General features: G+C 37.7%; 1 protein-coding gene across 1 annotated transcript in view; it reads left to right on the plus strand.

Moving 5' to 3' along the window:
- Window positions 1–21,242, plus strand: part of LOC114467636 (ERC protein 2-like) — a 172,339-nt gene that overhangs the window by 28,253 nt on the left and 122,844 nt on the right. Inside the window, exon 7 of the mRNA XM_028454087.1 lies at window positions 9,838–10,005. Within this exon, the coding sequence (XP_028309888.1) occupies window positions 9,838–10,005 (168 nt within the window). The remainder of the gene's footprint in view (window positions 1–9,837; window positions 10,006–21,242) is intronic.

Below are 21,242 nucleotides of genomic sequence, written 5' to 3' on the forward strand. Positions count from 1 at the left end.
ATGAGTCGGAGAGGATATAAATGACTCAGAAATGACTTTCCAACATCCACCCAACTGACAGTGATGAATAGAGAAAACATGAGGAGAAGAGGGAAAAGGGAATGTGGAGTGTGAGAGAGAAAGAATTAAGGATAGATGAAGTGACGAGAGGAAGTAAAAAGTGAGAGAACTAGTTGATGAATGTTGGTGGCTGTAAGATTTTGCCAGTGAGTGATGTGATGGTATGGTGAGCTATGGTCCCTGCTGGGCTATTTTTGTTGATCTTTTCTTGTTCTTTTTGCTGATTGATGGTTCATATTGGTAGTGAGGCTTAAAAGAAAAGATGTGGTCTCAACTTGGTTATGCTCTCTTTCTTTGTCTTCCTTTTTGGTTCATTCACTTTTGATCCCTCTGGTTATCCATTCTTCCTCCTCGTATTATCTGTCTTGTGCCACATTTTCATTGACTTCATTCCGATTTTCTCTTTTTTCGGCCAATGTAAACATACGTAAATCAAACCCTCTAAAAACCCACTAAGTGATAAAAAAAGAGTAGGTTGTTGGTTTATAAATGTGAATCACTCTATGGTTTAAGTTAACCTCTTTTTCTCAGTTTGATATGACCTCGCATCAACTTGCCTGACCAAATCGACCATTCTCAGACTTAGCTGTATGCTCTTGGGCTTGTGGATCATTGCGGTTTGGGAATTCAGTGTGAGTAGAACAGCATCAAGCCCCCCAGAACAAACATAACGCTGTCCAAAATAAAGCCCCTGCAAGTTCTTCAGTGGCCATGTGGTAAAGCCATAAAGTGAAGTTATAGGGGTCAGAAGAAGGATGAGATATTTAATGGTTTACACAGGGAATGAGGTAAATTTGTGCCTGACCAAAAGAGTCAACTAGTTCTCAGTTACTATTGCACATTATGTACATACGCACAGGAATGTCCAAATCACACAACACTCAATTTCAAGCAAATAATCAGTAGGGATAGATTTAGCATAAAAAAAGTCTGTAACTTACTTCATGAGGTAAAAATGTACATGCATTAAATCTGAAGCACTTAACAAACCACATGCATTAGTTGTCTGTGTCTTTGAACAAATGTCATTTTCAAACAGCTTTGTTTTCAGGAACTTTGTGTCGAGTTTATAGTTCATTTCCTTTCTCTGTCTACATGATGGTTTTCTATTTTAGAAATAAAACCCGCATTCACAGAAACACAGGGAGTAATGATGGCTTTGGTTGGTCCACTGTCCATCAGCAGCTGGTTAACCAGAGTGCACTGAGGTGCTGATAGAGAGAGCCAGAGACAATGGGCCTCTCTCTTTGTGCTCTGACCTCCTTTCCTCTCAGGGTCACCCAGCTTTGCTTAGACCACTTAACCTCTAATTTCATCTGCCTGCTTAAACACACAGGCTTACAAGGACATGCTTCCACAAACATGCAGAGTCACAGGAATAGAGTCTGAAAATGTATTTTCCTCTTGGTTCTTTTGAGCTAGGAAAAAGTGAAACCTGGTCTTTAGACCTGGTCTGTTTTAAGATCTTAAAATGTGAAGATTTTGAATTCAAGCCTTGCAGGCCTTGGATCCCAGCCTACAAATGTTAAGTTTTACTACTCGTAGTTTTATTTCTACCCATTTTTCAAAACCCTGTATTTTTTCTTCATCCATCCATTCATTTACAGACTCGCTTTGTCTGATTCAGGGTCACGGGGGTCTGCCGGGGCCTATCACCGGTAGGGGTTGAACGACTACATCATTTTAAAGGTCGACTCTATGTGCATACTAGTTGAGTCGACTTTGACTAGTCGATGACGTCACCAAGAGCCAGAGCCGAGCCAGGTGGCAGCAGAGTGCTGGTGTTGTGCCAAAATCTGTGACCCAAAAAAATCTGTGACCGCAGGTGGTGACATTTCCAACCCCTGCGGCTTCTCGTCGGACATTTACTCCCCCTTAAACACGTTTGTAATTCTTGTCCAGTCTGCATTTACTTCAACCACCGGAGAGTCATGTTTAAGGGGAGTAAACAGCTCTTTAATAGCTACGAAGAGGTTTACGCAGTTGACATACACTCTTCTTCTCTACCACCAAGAAGTCGCATCGTTCACAGATTTTTTTGGGTCACAGATTTTGGCACAACACCGCCAACCCCTGGGACACGGGACATGCTTAAGAAGCTAACATTAGCATGTATATTAGCCGTAGTATCTACTTACCTGCTGCTGTTTGAGCACAAACCAGGAAGGAGTGAGAAATGCTTGATGTTGTGCTGCCTTGCTCTGCAGGGGTGCTAGCACCATTGTTTGCTGTGTTGCGCTGCCATCTTGGGAAAAAGTCAGGTACTGTGACTAGTTGACGTCACATGGACAGAGTCGTGAGACAACACTAAAGTCGACTAGTCTGTTCAACCCCTAATCTCTGGTTCACACTGGGCACTAGGCGAAGGTACACCCTGGACAGGGCGCCAGTTAATCGCAGGGCAACACATACAGACAAACAACCACTCTCACTCACATTCACTCCTACGGGCAATCTCGAGACTCCAACCAACCAAGTCATGTTTTAGGATTATGGGAGGAAGCCGGAGTACCCGGAGGAAACCCACGCAGCATGGGGAGAACATGCAAACTCCACACAAAAAGATCCAAGTGTCCACCCCTGGGCTTGAACCCAGGACCTTCTTGCTGTGAGGCGGACGTGCGTCCCATATTTTATCTCCACTTAAGCAAATGTATTTGACTGTCATCATATGTAAAACAAGCTGTCCATGGTTTACTTTGCCTTATAAGTCAGCTCGGTACTCAGGGAGTGAACCTCCACCAAGCACCAAATATCCTCTTTGCCAGATATTGGCAGTTATTTGGGTCAGTGATTCTGATCATGGTATGATGATCATTCACACTTTAAAGGTTTGGAACACATTTATATCCTCAATAATAACAATACAGTAGGTCCAAACCCTTATGTTTTCAAAAAATTGCGACGAAATGTGGGAGCCAGATTCGATCCTGAGTTAAATTTCATAAAGATCAATCAATTATGAACCAAGATATGAATTTTTCAATATATGCCAATGATGAAAGATTACGATTAAGTGTATTGATCTGAAACTCATTCCAATATTTATTGTAATCTTCCATGGCATAAGGTATATCTTTGGTTGAAATTTTGTCAAAATCCACTAAGTACTTTTCACATAATCCTGCTAACAGATTAACATATGAACACCTGTGAAAATATTACCTATTTGGCGGAGGTAATAAAGGTCACCTTCCCACGACCATCAACAGAATATAACATAGAGAATTAACAGATGTTTGAACTCGCGGGGAAATGTGTCAACTGAGCAAGCAATAGGGTGAGGTTGCAAATGTCTTAACTTTTGTTTTGGTGCAATCTAACTTCATTTGCAGCAAAGAGCAAAGAGTGTTAATCCCCCACATGTTCACCAGAATGAGGGTTTATTGTGGTTTGACAGGAAATGGAGTCCCTGGTAACAGGATGTAGCAACTGGCGTGCAGTGCTGGAAATGATCAGGAAAAATAATCAAAGAAGGAGCAAGCAGTAATGAGGGGGAACGGCTGCTGCTCCTCACCTCAATAGTGTATTTTCTGGGCATGTGTGTCTTTGCATGTATCTGTGTGTGTGTGTGTGTCTCAGTCGATGTAATGATGATGGATGGAGGGATACAGTTGGACTGAAGCAGCTGGGGGCAGTGAAGGTTAATGATGGTACTGGGGTGAGTCTCTCCCAATGAAAGTCACATACTCATATACTGGTTTGATACCAGAATGATTGGCTTTTATGTTTTGGCAGAAAACGTACAGAAATTGTCAGAACAAAGATCCTTTTGTGCAGCTGTCATGAGAATTCTGTATGTGGCCCTGCCTCGTTTTGTGTCTTCTCTTACATGTGTGTTGTCCCTTGTTCCCCTAGTAGCCTGTAGGCAGACAGCTGTGTTGCTATGCTTTTATCCACAGATGCTGTGGGTTTACAATGAAATCACAGCCTACGCTCCACCCTGCAGCCCCTGCTAGGAGGCTGCTCACATCTGCCTTTTACCCCGATCTAGCCCTGAGGTGATCCGGCGATTATACAACTCCTGATCAGAGCTGTGACTGTTGCTTTAACGTGGCTTTGATGACACCCTTTAAATGACTCACAGCCTGAGCCTCAGGCCAGATATTGTCCCTCATTTCCGCACAGATCATCCCTGATGTTGTCATGTCTGTAAAGGCCGGTTCAGGTGCAAAGAACAACCTGTGTGTGCGTGCGTGCTTGTGTGTCATGCATTGTTGCATTACTCCCCGTAAAAAATGAAATTAGGGCTGCTCGATTATAGAAAAATCACAATTATTTTAGTCACAATCGAAATCAAGATTATTCAAATGATTATTTGTCAACCAAAAAGTAATTTAATTTTGTAAAAAACAATGTAAAATATATTGCTTAAAAATGAATAAAATCCTTGAAACACTAAAATCACCTTTGGACAAAACAAAACACTTCTTGCACGTGATGTGTCTTTGCTCTAAGTTTATAATCGTCAAACCCAAAGTGTTCCCATATAAGAGTATTTTATTTTACCACGTTTTTTTCTTGCCATGTTTGAAGACCACTAGCAACAACTCGTGTTGGTCTACAGGTTAGCTTTAGCTTTAGCTTTGAGAGAGGGGGAGGAGCTTGCATGCGCGTGAATTTAACAACTCAAAGTTAGTATTAATAATTGGTGTGTGCCAAGCATTATTCTTTGTAGATGTCCAAAATTGTTTGGTTTATTAAGCAAATGAAAAAATGAATAAGAATAAAGGTAAAATGATAAAAAAAATTATATAAACAATTGTTTTTTAAAATAAATATGTTATATTTGGGTGAAACAATCAAAATCGATTTTTGATTAATTGCACAGCCTAAAAGGAAATTATGTGAATATGTATATATATATATATATATATATATATATATATATATATATATATATATATATATATATATATATATATTATTTTTTTTTTAAATTTTTTTAAATAATTATTTTGTTTAAATTTGTATTGGATATTTTCTCACATTATTAAAAAAAAATAAAAAAATAAAAAATAAAAGATAAATAAAAAAATTATATGGAATAGCCTTTTATGGCTAAAAATAGATGAAGACAATTAACAGGTTAATCTACATTATACAGTATTTATGTACAGCTACAGAGAAAAAAAGAATGTAAAAAATAAGAAATATATATATATATATGTATTTCTTCAATAGCAATGCTTTACATGTTTTTAATGTTTTAAAGTACAGCAGTTTGACCCCAAAATATGTTTCTAAAAGCAATTATGAAACAAAAATTAAATGCATAACACTGCTCATAAACGGTAATTTATTAATATACTCTTTTTATTTAATAAAAGCAAAAAGGAATCATTAAAAACACCTTGAAGCTTGATGCCCACTGTTACAATAATATGTGCTTAAGTTATAAGTCAAAAGTGAGATTCTTTATTGCTTTGTTAAGCATTTCAGTTTGCCATCTGGGAACACGCACACACACAAACAAGCTGCATTAAGTCGTGTAGCAGCATGTGCAGATTTAAACTCTGGTGTTAAAGTCTTGATATTTTTAATAGAACAGCCTTAAACAGTTACTTCCTTAGATTCAGTGGAAGTTTCTCCTGCTTCACCAGGATATCACTTTAAAAATGTTCATAGATTATCAGCCAGGAACAGTGCAGTGTAATTTCTCAAACTATAATTTATCCACTGATAACAATGCAACCAGTTTGCGATGAAGGAGCAACTTTTTTTTCTCCTTCCGTATCAGTCGCTGATGCATTTGTTCAACAGAAACATTTGCTTGACTACGGGTGGTACAGGATCTTGTATTGTCTTGAAATTATATAGCCTTTCATGTCGTAGTAACACAAACCAGGCTCTGCTACATTAATTGCTCAACAAACATGAATTAAAAGCATAATCTGCCATGAATTAGGATGATTAATTTCACTGTGCAGACCTTTAAATAAATTAGGTCTAATGGGTGCTCTTTGCTGTATTTACACAGGTTGAAAAGATGTCAAACAGCCAGAGTGAATAGCTCACGCAGCTGTGCGTCCAAGCCACACCAGAGCCTCCCAGTGGATTTAGCAACTTTAGCAAAGCTGTGATAATCAAGAGTTGTCTTTGAACAGCGGCACGAAAGAAAAAAAAAAAAAAAGCGAGAGCAGCTTACGGCGTGTCATGACATTAGAAAACATATTAGGATTGTTTTTGTGATCCATGAGTACCTTATGTGTAATATCGTCCTCCCATGTGAATGAGAGTCTGGTTCATCTCCATGTGCTCACTGTGGTCTCTCTGGTTTTCTCTTTCTCTCTCTGTATCTGTTGTTTTGACTGTGGTCTACTCATTGAGTTAGTGTGTTGTTTATTGCGGTCCAGTGCTGACATCGGGTCCAAAACCTTTGCAGGTTGGTCTGCCAGAAAAAACTTTTATGATGAAATGTGAGGCCAAAAAAAGAGCAGTGAGGACAAACGGTGAACCTGTTTTTCTTAAGCCCCCGATTTAATTTGCTAACTACTGTAACTGGTTTCCAGACTCCACAGTTGGCTGCCATTGTAAGACTATGGAAATCAGCCAGAATCACTTGTTCGTATGCACGAGTGTGCAAGTTAATAAGTTCCCCTGTAGGGATAGTTACATGCACCCAGAAAATGATTGAAAACGAGAGCGTGCACATGCTAGCATAGTGATTTTTGTGTAATTATTTTTCATTTCATTCTTATAGTGCCAAGGAACAATATTTTTGCAACCATCAATTGGTAAAAAAAAAAGGGTGCTGACTAAGGAGGTGCAACGATTCAATTAATTTTTGAAGGGAGACAAGCACAACTCTTTTAATCAACCTCTCAGTGTTTGCCTCATAGATCAATGAACTGAACATCATTTAGTCCAGAAAGAAAAAGAAAAAGGTCTCTTCTTTCTCTACATTTTTGCGCATTGCATTGTGGGATGTGGAGTCCCATAAACGGATGCATAAAAGTGTTTTTTGTTCATTCTTACCTTAATTTCTTGTGTTTCACTGCCAGCCAAGGAGGACAGTTATTTGCTTGGCACCATTTCCAGTATGTTCCCCCGTGATACCAGAATGAAGTGAAAACACTTCTATGCAATGCAACACGTGAAAATGTTGATAAATGGAGATGAAAACAAATTTTCAAGCAATCTTTTTCCTTTTTTTTTAGAGTAGTTGATGTTTGATTCATTGATCTATGAGGCGTACACTTTGATGTTATCTAATACAAAAATTGTCACGGGCAGCTTTAACGATCTGTGTTGGATTATAGAGGCTGAATCCGTTCCATGGTTGACCTAAAAACCTGCATACCATGTCCTTTTCCTCACAAAAACACGTCCACACAGTTGGGAAATAACATTACGTCCTTATGTGTTGGAACATGAAGGAATACTCAATCTGACACATCACTTTTTCTCACCACAGGACACGCACTTTGTAGCAGCAATGGGAAAAGCATGGTGGGAGAGTTGTTGTTGAAAGAGAGGAAGTGATGATGGAGTGAGGGAAAGGCGTTGTTGGAAGATGACGGGATGGGAGTGGGATGGGAAAATTGAAAGAGGAGAAAAGGTCAGTCACCTTGTCTTGTTGGCTGTCAGTCATCTCAGCATGTGTGTCAGCTGATAAAGTCATACAGTGTTAGTCGGTGGAGGATCGTCACGTCTTTGGTGGTAATATCTTTGAACCGGATAATCCTTGTGCAATCATTTATCTCTCCAATTGCTTTTACCTGCACTCTTGCCCTCCCTTTAATCTGCTTCTCCTCACCTTTCCAATGCACCCTGTGTTCTGTTTTTTTTTTTTTTTTTTTTGTCCCATGTCTGACAGCGCTGTGCGTTTTAAGAGGGTATTAGGGCGTCTATGCAGCACTATCACATCTTAGTGGACCAGTGCAGGTGAGACAGCAGGGATTTCCTGTTAGGCCCCTCTTTTACATTCTTGCTAAATTGCTCCTTGCCAGGTGGAGTTGGAGGAAAGGAGGGCTCTTTTTTTCTTTGTCTATTACCCACACAACAAACACATGCTTTTGAACACAGAGACACACTTTGATGTAGAAAGTAGCACAACGTGCACAAATGTCCTGAATATACAGAGGATTATGGTCTGTGTGTGTGTGTGTGTGCGTGCGCGTGTAGGCGCGTTTGTGAGGAATGAGAAGGACAGAGCTGTCCTCAGTATTAGACTTTGGTTGTCTGCCAGAGGTGCAATATGAGATAAATACTTGGCCTTCTTACACCTGGGAGTCCCGATCTGCCCCTAATGCTTCTAGATGACAGGCATCCTGTGTGCGTGTGTGTGTGTGTGGCTCACCTATATTCTCATCTTACTCATGTAGATACATGCATTAGGCCTGGTATGAACTATGGGATGCCTATACCTATTGACTATGTGCTTTCTTTCTTTGTCATTAAAAAAAAAAAATCTCTCTTTTGTTATCTTTGGTACTTTACAGTAATCATTAGAAACCACAGGAAATGTATTGACGATTATAATGCAACTACATATTAATGTTAATTAGCGATGCACCGAACATGTTTGTGTCTTTAAACTGTTGTTTCTCCACCTCGGTCTTCCTTTTTCCTCTTGCTTTGCCGTGTAACCGCTGTGCTAAAAGACTTCTGCTGGAATATCTGCCATCACAGCTTCCCTACTCTCAGATCGTGAACGCACATAGACTTTTGACGAGCAGCTCGAGCAGCCAATAGTAAGGCTTAAAACAGCTCATGGGATTGCTCTGTTGGTAGAAAGATCTCTGATTGGCTGAAGTCCAGCGTCACGCTCCTGGATTTCTTTACAGAGCCAGAAGAAGGAGAAGAGATTCACTGTCCACTCAGAACACTTTGGATTCCAATATGCTCAAAGATGATTATGGATATTTGACCAAATAACACCAAAAAAAAAAACTTACATGCTGCAGCTTTAATTCATGCAATTGCAATCCCTGTATTTTAAAGAGCTTATTACATAGAGCCATAAATGCAATGGTACTAATAATTGGCATGATAGTGTTTTTTGGTGTTTCTGTTTTCGGCCTCAGTTTCCTAATGTTTTGGCCAATAATTTTTTATTATGGTGCATCACTAATATTAATGCTCTTTAAAATACCTGAGTTTTGTCATTAAATAAATAATAAAGAAACAATCGTGTGACGTTTTCAGTCCTAACCAGCTTTTTTTGCACATGTCAAAGTGTTGTCCAATATAATTTGGCTTTTCAATTCCGTTGTGACTGCTCCAAGGACTCATAACCTTCACAGTCTAATGTTCTCCTTTGTAATAGAAATTCTTTAGAGATGAGCTAGAGCTCCAAACACACACACTGTGATAAGTGATTTCACACCAACCCCCTTGTCTTCTAACACCACTTACTATATTTATTTACTGTTAACAGGCCTTCCCTTATTGCTTCCATTTATCAGTGTGTGTTGTTTTATTGTCACATAAAACATGCAGGGTCAGTGTTTGTGGCCTGTCACACGTCGCATGAAATTACGTCAATTGTCAAAACGCAGGGGAGTCCCTTTTTATGAAAACCATGATACAAAGTGTAAGTTGTTTTTGTGTGTGTGTATTTGGTGTGTTCTTTAGCTGATCGTTTACACTCCGTCGTTTCACCTTATCTTTTCCTTGTTCGTCTTCCTGTATATGACACTGGAAATAAAATATAGTTGAAAATAGTAAGTTACCTCTGTTCTTTTCCATCCCGAATAACAACATATATGGTTAGCCTGCTCATATTTCTCTTCTTAATTTTTCTAACTGAGCATAACTTTTCCACGTGGACAGGTCGATGCTCTGCGGGTGCGCTTAGAGGAAAAAGAACAGATCCTGACCAAAAAGACCAAGCAGATACAGGACCTGAGTGATGAGAAGAGCACACTAACAGGGGAAATCAGAGATATGAAAGACATGCTGGACGTCAAGGAGAGAAAGGTCAACGTGTTGCAGAAAAAGGTATGTGCATTCGGCTTACATTGCAATGGTTCAGATAGAAGCTTTATGGTCATTGCACTGAAAACAAGACAAAGGAATATTGTAGGCAGCAGTCAATCATCATACAGCAGAAATATTAAAAATATGCGGTCATAAATAGAAGCAAATAGCAATAATAAAGACATAATTAAAAGTAGCAGCTAAAAGGCACAACAGTAAAAGACACAAGCATGTTAAAACCTGAGTCACAACATGTTTTTTTTATGATAAATAACTAATTATTTATTGATGGTATGCTTTTGACCGTTAAAGTACAGGAATACTGACTTATAACAATGCACTGCTGCTTAAATATATATTTTAATTTCTGGAAGAATATCAGTTAAAAAAAAGGAACTGAAAGATTGAATATAACAAACTGAATAAAACTCAGTCACCAGACTGACAGTAAGAAAAATAATTACCATATTCACATTTATGCCAACAATGAGTTAAATAAACATCACAGCCAAAATAAGAACATTTTGAATAAAGGTTTTGTTTTTCTCTCACAATGTAGCAATGTTTTAAATGATTTAAAATAGAATAATTTACTAGTTGTATCTCTTTGTTTATGCTAGTTATATTTAGCTCGTGATAGACTGGTGCTTAGATTTGTTTTATCAACAATCTTTGATGAGACTCTTATATCTGATTATTAATATTCTCAATACCAACACACTAATTACAGCTAATGTAATTGATTGCTAATGATGGCTGCTTTGTCGTTAATTAAAAAAAATAAAAATAATAATTATTATAGAAATATTTACCATACAGCAAAATCAATAACTTTGAGGGTAGAATAACCCATGGTCATTTATGGCAATAAAGTGTATTCAAATAACAAATAACCCTTATAGATTGATTTGTATGGATTCATTGACATGAACTTATTAATGCCAAAATAAAGTAAGGTTAGGGCTATAATCTAATAAACTCCATTTGTGGAAATAAAACATTTTCAGAGCCTCAAAATTAGCTCCAAGGGAATAGTAAGGCCTACATTGATAGATGTGGGAGTTTTGTCCAAAGCTGTTTTGTGACAAAACATGTATTGTGATGTGAATCATGTCACGTTACACTCGAGGACAAAAACAATCAATCAATAGGGTGTTCTGTTAGAGTTTTATCACTTTCACTCACAAACCTCAAAATAGATAATCGGAGCATTTTCTTCACACGTATAAAAACACAATAGCATGCATATACACATACGTGCATGTCTTAAAGGCCTTAATGACTTTTATAAGGGCAGGCATTTAGATGGAGCCTGTGGCCACCTGCTGTGGCGTGCATGTTGGCAATTCCTCCACAGACCAATTACGCACACATGAAGGTCTCCGCTCCATTTCCTTGTTGCATCTCACGTCCTTAACTTAGAGCTCCCTTTCTCCCCTGCATTCCTACCCCATGTAGAGTTAAATACAAATAGGCTCCAAAGGTCACAAACAGTGCCATCTGTCTGCATGTGTGCAAATATGCTTGTATTTAATCACGGTCATTGTGTCCTAAATATCCAACATTTTTCACATCTTTTTCCTGGATCCCAAGATTTCCCACCGTTATGCTTGTTTAAATTATTATTATTTTTACCTCTACTGTCATTTGTGTACGAACATCATAATGAATGACAGCAAAAATTCTAGTTTTTCAGTGCTTAAACAAACCAAGTAGTAGCTTGTCCATTATGGTCCAAGATTGCACCATAATGCAACAACTATTTATTGGTATCTAAAAAAAAAAAAAAACTTGTATGTAATGCATATTGAAGTTATTTATAATAAACTATTTCCAGTTAGAATTGATGACTATTGCTTTTGATTTTGTGATTATTATTTGTTTTGTCCACTGGTGTGCTCCCTTTAAATATTTTACTTCTTTTAATTGAGTTTGAATTTTGTTTCTTATTACTATTGATTCTTTAAATACTCATAGATGTATGTCCACATTTTAGTTTATTTTAATTTTAATTTTAATTTTTTTAGCTACATGACTCATTTTACTGTTCTCAAATAAACAAAAAGGTAGATGTGAGTTGTGTAATATTTTTTTATCAATAAAATGATTTGAACTTAGCAGTTTTAAATGCACTGAAGCATTAGTGAGCTTTAGTGGTGTGTTTGTATTGATTTATGTAGATATTTCATTTCTATTAGACGTCAAGAGTATTTATACGGAATCAAGTAGTAGCTTGTGTGTAAATCCAATATTACATACATTTTAGCATTGGAAGTTTATAGTTTTGATGTTACAGATGAAATTATTGTTTTTCTAGACTGTAGACACATCAAATTATTTTTCATTCTTACAAAGATTTCCTGTGTTTGCCCCAAAAACTCTGCCAAAGTGACTTTCCAACACATTTCTGGTGTTTTCACAGACTGAGAAGTAGTGGCAAAACAATGGAGGATGTTTATTTTGGGGCTTACATGGAGAGACCCAAATCTGGCTAAAATTTATTGTCTCGTGGACTAAAATTATATCATCAGGAATACCAGTAACAAACTAGAACAAATATTTCTTTGTCTGGCAAATAAATACATTAAATAATGGTAAAAATGAAGTGAACACTCCTTTTAATCCATCTATGGGACTCCACATACCACAATGCAATGCCCGAAACTTTTCCGACAATGTAATTATCAGAGTGTTTACAGTAGAGAACCAACAAAACTTTCCGACGGGAATTTCAACCTTTTCCATCATTTTTTCTTCAAGCAAACGATCGCTCATTTATTGATTTATGAGGAAACCAGGAGAAAATTGGTTCAGTTAAAGGGACGTTGTCTTTAAATGAGTCAAAACAGAAAAGGTTCTAAACTCTTTGGGTCTATTTAGACAAATGAAAAGCTTCAAACTAAATCATGGATGTGCTTATGAAATGAACATTACAGTGTGGTAAAGTGAGACCCTAACCTAATACATTGGCTTTAAGCTGTTGTGCAGATGCTGATTGCAAAATGCATCAGTAAAGCATGATGTCTACGCACACACGTATACATATTTAGTTGTTTTGGATGGAAACTAGAGAAGCTGAAAAATATACACACAGGCACTGAAGGAGCATGTAAACTCCATAAAGAAAGGCCTGCGGTGAGCCGGCGCTATACAAAATGAAAATTTATACAATGCCTCCTGTCATTTTAATAGGAAATCTTTCTTCACAAGAAAGCGAGGCCAGTAAAAACTGTTCCCAGTGAATTTGGTGGATTATCCAAAATACACATGATGTGTTGTTTCTGGAGGAAGACACCGCCACAGAAATTTAGAAAACAGGGTCTATTCTTGTTATTAGCAACACAAAGAAAAATCCAAACCTCTTTGTGTTTGTAGAAATACTAAACCATGCACCAACGGACGGCAAATTTATGGATTGAAACCAATAAAGTATGTGATAAAATACAACCACTGTCTTCTGTATAACCACATATGACCTTTGCCTTAACCTCTGATTTTCTGGCCTACGTTTTGAGGCTTTCACTTAAAAACAACAAGCTCTAAATAAAAAGGTTTCAACTTCATTCCTGCAAAATGACAAGATGGAATATGGTCTTATATCATTCATATAGTAGGTTTTTGTGCTTTGAATCTATGAAAGTATGGCAGATTTATATTTAACACATGTGTATGTTTGTTAGTGCTGTCAAACGATTAAAACTTTTAAACGCTAGAATGGCCTTGCTGAACTTTGGGCATGAAAAACAGAAAATGTACTTTATCAATAAAGGTCTTTATTACTTCTTCTAAAATTTGCAAATGTTATTTTATTTTTATGACATTTGAAGAATAGTCCAAATTTACATTTTTTTTTAACATTTTGTTGCGATGGGGGGCCTTGAGAGTGTTTCATTCTTCAAAGGCGGCACAGCAGAAAAAGATCAGGAACCACTGTGCTAATAATAATAACAATAATAATAATAATAATAATAATAATAATAATAATAATAATAATAATAATAATAATAATAATAATAATAATAATAATAATAATAATAATTTATCTTTGACAGCAATAATGTTTGTACATAGTGTCCAGTCACTCTATCATCATGTGTCTGTGCACTTCTTAATCTCGGATAGGACCCAGCAGCACCCTCCACAACCCTGCTGGATTAAAAGAGTTTAAAAAAAAATGAAAATGAAATAATGAATGCATGAACATTAATTACAATTCAAGGAACTGCATAGCTTTCCCCCATAAAGTACTTTTGGCAACTCCTTATACACTGCAGCCAAACTATGTACAAAAATCATTTTTGTCTGATTTGTTTTCCAAATGGCCAGATTCATAGTCTTTAGGCTTGATCTTTCTGATCTGTATACAATCTGTGTACAATCTTCTCTCCTTCCCAATTTCCTATGATTAAATATATTGCATTGTTTGTGTGTGTTTGTTAAAACATTGAATCGTCATTAAATCATCTATCTTCCCTCACAAATCTATTATTCATACTCACATAGTAGTTGTCCCCAATATTTCTTTTTTCTGTTTAAATTTAAAGTTTTGGCCGTGCCTTCTTCCTGCACTTATGTCTGTCGTACCCCTGCAAGTAAATCAAGCCATAGTGTTAAACATGTCCAGTGAGCTTTTCAGAAAGGAGCTTCCCCTAAACACCCCACCCCAGTAAGTGAGAACTGGTTCATTTCAGTGATTTACCTCCATCATGTATAAACTGTCCTAAGAATCAACTTTATGGATGATCAAATGAGTGATTGGGTAAAAAGTAACTTAATTGTGTGTACATAAACGTATACTATTTAATTTAATTTAATGTTTACATTGTTAGAGAGAGCACAGTTCACCAAGTCAAGTTCCTGGTGTGTCTTACATTACATGGCCAATGAAGTTGATTCTGATTCTGATTCTGATTAAGGCTCTTTTACTTTGATGTTTTAAGATTTGTTGCCCTCATCTGTGTTTGAGATGGTGAACTTATGAATAATGACGGTTCCCTCCTTATCCTTATCATGGTGCTACATTTACAAAGTGATGCTTGCGATTTGAGATAAATAACTTCCAGATCTTTTAGCTGCATGGTCACAGACCACTGTCCCACTTTGTAATCTCCCTTTAGTGAGGTTTTAGAAACATGGAACGTATAACAAGGTGGGGTTTCACTTTTCTGTGTTGTTGAAGATTATTTTCTAAATTTATTCCCTTGCACACCACTGCATTGACATACAAAAATACCTTGACTTTACAGTGATGTGATTGCTGCTGTAGCTGGATTATTTAGATTGATCCAAAAAACAATAGATGGATTTTAACATAAAAAGCATCAAAAGAAATATCTATAGCTGTGTTTTAATTACAGATTTTCGCAAAATAAAAGCGATATTTGTAAATGTTGACAAAGTATAATTGCACTTTGAACGTGTTTCCATTGAAGGTTGTTTTGGGCAGGAGCCTTGCAACTCCCGTGAAATCTCATCCCGGGATCTTTGCTGCAGGAAGACGGATGCTCAGGACATCCTTATAACTCTCCGTATTCTTTTGTTGTTTCACGTCTAATGTGGCAGTAATCATTTTAAAGTATGATGCTTAGAATTGTCTCGCTCTTCTGTTTACACGTACCGTGCCATGTTTTCTCAGAGAGAAGTGGTCATGTGACCAGGTACGTCACGTTCAGTGATGTGGAATTGCATAAAAAGTGTTTCCATAGCGCTGTTGCGACACATTTCAATATCGAAACGTCTGAAATTCCTCCTCATGGTGTCATAACATAGAATAGTAGAATCTCTGCTAAAGTGTTGTTCCCTGAGTCAATGATCAATGCCTAATGTATTGGGTGATTGGTTTATTTTTATTTTTTGCTCTTGAAGGAATGTTGTTGGAAGTTGGGCTACGCTTGCAGAATGCAGAGGTAGATTTGGTGTGGTCTGAGCCTACATGTGTTATTCATGTTCAAACATTGTGGTCATCTAAATCCATATTCATGCTTTAAAAAAGGGTGACTGTGTGCATGGAAGCATGGTCTCCCCTATCATGTTCCGCACCGTAGCTACCACAGACAGGGAGATTTGATTACGTCTGCTCTGACTGCACGGGGCATGTGTGTGAGTGTTTGTGTGTCTGAGTGGAAGGATGCCCTGTACACAAGGGTCTCTCTCACAAAGTGTTGATATAGTGTATAGTGGCTCTTCCTTCAGTTTTCTAAAGAGAACCTCCTGCCAGACTATGCCAGACCCTCTTTCTGCATGGTCTGGTGTCATCACGCACTCTGACTTGGTTTCATTGCATGAAGTTGATAAAGAGAGAAAGATCATCTTTCATCTCTTCTCCGCTCGTCTTCTTTCTGCGAGCGAGGAAATCACTCCTTCGTTTTTTTATTTATTTATTTTTTATTTTTTTCACAGTTTAATTAATATTTTCATCTCAAAACCTTGTTGAATAAATACATTATTTAATGACTGTCCTCTGGATAGTTTCATGTACTCTGCAGACTGTTGCAATGCAGTATTATTTCTTTCTTTCTTCACCCCACCTCCAACATACCATCTTAATACAACACTGGCACTGTTGAATGAGGTGCATTTGGATAGTGAAAGGAAGTGATGCATGATTCTGGGAAGGAAAATGTTAGTCCAGCATTGGCACCATGTTCTGTGGATCTGTGTGGGTTCATGACTTTGTTCGTGCTTCTTGAGGATTGACCTTTTAAGAAAAGAAATTATTTCAAAATTATGACTAGACAGCTCTTTTTTAAAGTGATATTCAGGAGGTTGTAGCTTCTTATCAAAGCGAAATGCTATGGAATTTAATTCATCAATTTATACAGTTTCAGATTTCTGGTTTTTAGAAAAGGTTTTCAGATTGTTATTTTTCCGAGGTAATATTTTCACATACATTTATTTATTTGTTTGCTTGTTTTTTAACAGTTTTTGACAACATTTCATCGTTTGCCACTGCCCATCATATAGCCAGCCACAGAATGTCCTGTCGTTACATTTGTTCTGTGCCACTTTCAATATCAGACTCGTGTAAGAACACTGTAACATTTCCAGGTGTGCGACTTTGTTTCCAACAGCTGCATGTTTAAGAAATGTCCTCTTAGATAAATCTCATGTTCTTGCTTTCAAGTTTGTGTGATAATGAAAGATCCTGATGAAGCCACCAATGCCTTTTATCCTAATGGATTCCAGCTGACCAATCACAGAGCAGAGACAAACCTGAAGATAAGCCTGTATGAACTGGGAGGTTTCGGTAAACTGCATGTGATAGGCCTCCATGTATTCGCCTCTGTTCCTATCAGCAATCAGCCGAGGTTAATGGCAAGAGCCTGTGGCAGGCTGATTAGAGCCAGGCTACACATCAGTCACAACCAAGCCAGTGTTTGGCCACATGTTACTCTTCAGCTCTCCCAGTCCATCTTCTTCCTGACCACAGCACAACGTGGTGATACTTGTACTTCTACTGTAGCTTGAGGTTGACGTGGCATAACGCAATGTTGTTGTTCAGTGTCTGTTTTGCAAAGTTTAAACTCTTAAACAACTGCTTAAGTCCGTGTTTCTGAAACTTTTGACTATTGTTTGACCATGAAACCCATTAAACAATCACTCACAACTTCTAACACTTGTTTAATGACAGTCTACAACCTTTGTAACTCTTTCTCTAGTTTTATGGGAAGAAACAGGAGTGAAACAATATAAGGCTTCAAACTAGACAGTGTTTAAGTCTCATGTCATAATCCACAGTTGCACTGTTTTTGTGGGGCCAACGAGAATAGAAAATTAAAACACCAACAGTTTGAAAGGCATGACTCGAGCTTGAATTTTCAAGTCGTTATGAATAGTTTATGAAACACTTTAAAATGTCTCTTTTTTCCTTCACAGTGGTGCAAAGTGCAGGAACCACCGCTAGTCTGCCAACCATAAATTCATTCTTTCTTTCTTTCTTTCTTTCTTTCTTTCTTTCTTTCTTTCTTTCTTTCTTTCTTTCTTTCTTTCTTTCTTTCTTTCTTTCTTTAATAAAAGAAAGAGGTATTACTAATGGTGCTGGGAGCGTAGGACTAAAGCGTTGGGGTAATTACCCAGCAATCACTGCTACATTCCGCAGCACAGGGGGAGCAGAGATAGGGGCTTGAGTCTAAAGCACATGGATGTGGATCGACTTGGCCAGCAGACACACGCACACACGCACAGCTGAGCTTGCACAAGTGCAATCTGTCTTCATTGAGCAGCTTTCGCTCTGAGAGAGTCTCTCTCTGCTTATTGTGCTCTGTGGTCGACCAGTAGAAATCCCTATGAAAACACCACTCGCTTCGTCTTTCTCCCTACGTCTGTCATTCTCTGCGTGCATGTCTGCATCTCTGTAAGTTGTGTGTGTTCTGGCCTAATTGATATGTATGTATGCAGTAGTTCTGTGTGAATGACTTTCTGGAGGAATGTTCAGGGGTATGGGGGAGGTTGTCTGCCTGTCAAATGTGTAAGTGCTATATGCACCCGCCATCGCCTGAACTTTGCCCGAACCTTCCTGATAATAATCACACGCTCGATTGTGTATGCGGACTCCCCAGAGATCAGAACTATATGTTCAGAATAAACCAAATGTTTCAATGACTTTACTTTCGTGGGGTGGGGGGGGAGAGTGTAATTGCGTGCCTGTTTTATATGTGCTGTAATGATAGTCTCCTCATTAGCGTACACAAACAGAAAACTACATTTATCAAACTCTAATGTGATTCTTTTTTTCAGTTGGCGTAAATTACATGGGATATATTTAAGTTCCTGAAGAGTGAAATTAGATTTAAGTAAAATACTAACAAATAACCAAGTTGTAATACAAGCACTTAACTTTTTAACAATTTCAACCATGAATGCAGAATCAAATTTGCATGTGTTTGTGTTATTTTTAAGATAAACATGACAATTATTAGGATTTTAACCCCAGAGACAGAGGCTGCCTCTGTGCCCATGTTAAAATATCGGCGTTATTGTGAGTGAATATAAACCGCAGCAGATGAAGTTGTCAGATGTTTTTGTTTTTTTCCTTTTTTTTTTGCTTATAGCTTAGACCAGTGTTTCTAAAATGGGGGTACGCAATGGCACTATAGGGGGTACTTGAGAGAGAGAGAAAGAGTGAGAGTGGAAATTGAACAAATACAGTGTCAGTCTTGGTCCAATCCCAGGAGTGGGATTTTTTATTTTATTTATTCAAGGATTTGATAGGGACAAGTGTACCACACTACATTTATAGCCAAGGCTAATTTGCAATGTCCGTCCCTAGAAGGGCTTTTCAAATACACGTAGAAAATACAAAATACAGAAAATAAACTTACAGTGACATTAATTCTGACATTACACAAAAGAAGTACATTTGAGTGCAATCTAAAAATTATTACACATTTGGTCTCTTTTTAAAACATGCCCCCAGATCTAAGTCCTGTTTCAGCTCAGGAGACAAGGTGTTCTAGAGTTTAGCGCCGTGGACAGTAAAGGCTGACTGTCCAAAGGTCTTTTTTCTAAGGAGCACTTTCACATTTCCAATAGCAGCTCCTCGTGTGATGGAGGCCACAGATCGAAGTAGGACTATGAGTCATCTGAGAACATCAGGGGCTTGGTTGGACAAACATTTATACATTAATTTTAAATTACAAAATTTCATAAAATTTTCAATGTTAAGAAAGTTTAACCCCTGCAATACTCCACAATGGTGCGTTCTGACAGGTGTTTTATTTAGTATTTTTAATGCTCTGTTGTAAATCAGTCTTGAATGCCTGATTGTTGTGGTAGTTGCCTGTGACCAGGAGGTTACTGAGATGAGAGAAAATCATTGCATGCATAAATACATGTGCAGCATGAAATGGTAGACAGTCCCGTATGATTCTAAAGCTGTACAAGTTTGCTTTGGTTGTTCTTGTGATTTTTTTGAGATTTGGCCCAGATATTTAACTTCTTTGACCTGGGCAATGTCTTGACCATAAATGATAAAAACTATAGAAATGAATCTATTCAGGAGGGTTTTTCAACCTTGGGGTCAGGACCCCATGTGGGGTTATCTGGAGTTTAAATAGGGTCACTTGAAATTTCTAAAAAAAATAGATTTTTGAAATATTTTAATTATTTTTTTTATTTTTTGTTATTCAAACAATACACAATCAACTGTATTGCTATACTTATTACTAATCCTCCTTAGCTAGATCCTCTGTACCTGCAGTCATGTGTCATTGCCCTTATTTTAACCTGTGTGTGGTTGGCGGGGTTTGTATGTGGTGGATGTTTTGTTTATTTTTTGTTTATTTTTTTTGTAAAAGCACTTTGAGCTGCATGTTATTATGTGAAAAGCACGTTTTATAAATAAAGATTGATTGATTGATATAAATCTAGTTAAACTAAAATGCAGTAAAAAAAAAAAAAAAAAAAAAGATATATATATATATATGATCAAAAACTAATTCTAGAAAAAAATGTCTTTGGGATCGCCAGAAATTCTTGATATCAAAATGGGGTCACGATCCAAAAAAGGATGGGAACCATGACTGTTTTTTTTTCAACTTGTTTACAAAATGAGATTCATTAAAATGTTGTCATACAAAGGGGGTAGTTGGATTCAGAAATAAGAGAAAGGGGGTACTTGAGCCAAAAAAGTTTGAGAACCACTGAGTTGGACTACCATCCATCCAACCATCCATCCATTTTCAAACCCACTTGCTCCTGTCTCACAGGGTCGCGGGGGTCTGCCGGTGCCAATATCCGGCTCTCATTGGGCGCTGGGCGGGGCTACACCCTGGACAGGGCGCCAGTCCATCGCAGGGCGAGTTAGACTACCCAAAATTGAAAAGAATCTCAAGTGACTTCCACTTTTGTCGGCCAGAGAAGTGAGGAGGATTTTAGAACCTTAGCAACACACTTCCTGACCTCCCTTCATTATTTCCCTACAACTTATCTTATGAAGTCATTCTGCGGCATCGTTATGGTTGATAACTGATGAATGATGTCTCTTCAAGAAAAGCAGCATGAAATCGGGAATGTCACTTGAGGGGAGAAGGGGAAAGGTTTCATTTTCTGCTCTGTGGGTTTTATTTGTTCTGTTGAGAGACCTGTGTCATCCATTCATCCATCCATCCTTTATACCTGTTTATTCTGTCTGTGGGGAGCTGAGGAGCAGATCACAAGTTCAGGGCAGACATGTGGTACACCTTGGAGAACAAGCAAACTATTCAGAAAGACAAGGAATGGTATTCTAGAGCAGTGGTTCCCAAACAGGGGTACCTGTA

The sequence above is a fragment of the Gouania willdenowi genome, chromosome 7, assembly GCF_900634775.1.
Source record: "Gouania willdenowi chromosome 7, fGouWil2.1, whole genome shotgun sequence".
Classification (NCBI taxonomy): Eukaryota; Metazoa; Chordata; class Actinopteri; order Blenniiformes; family Gobiesocidae; genus Gouania; species Gouania willdenowi.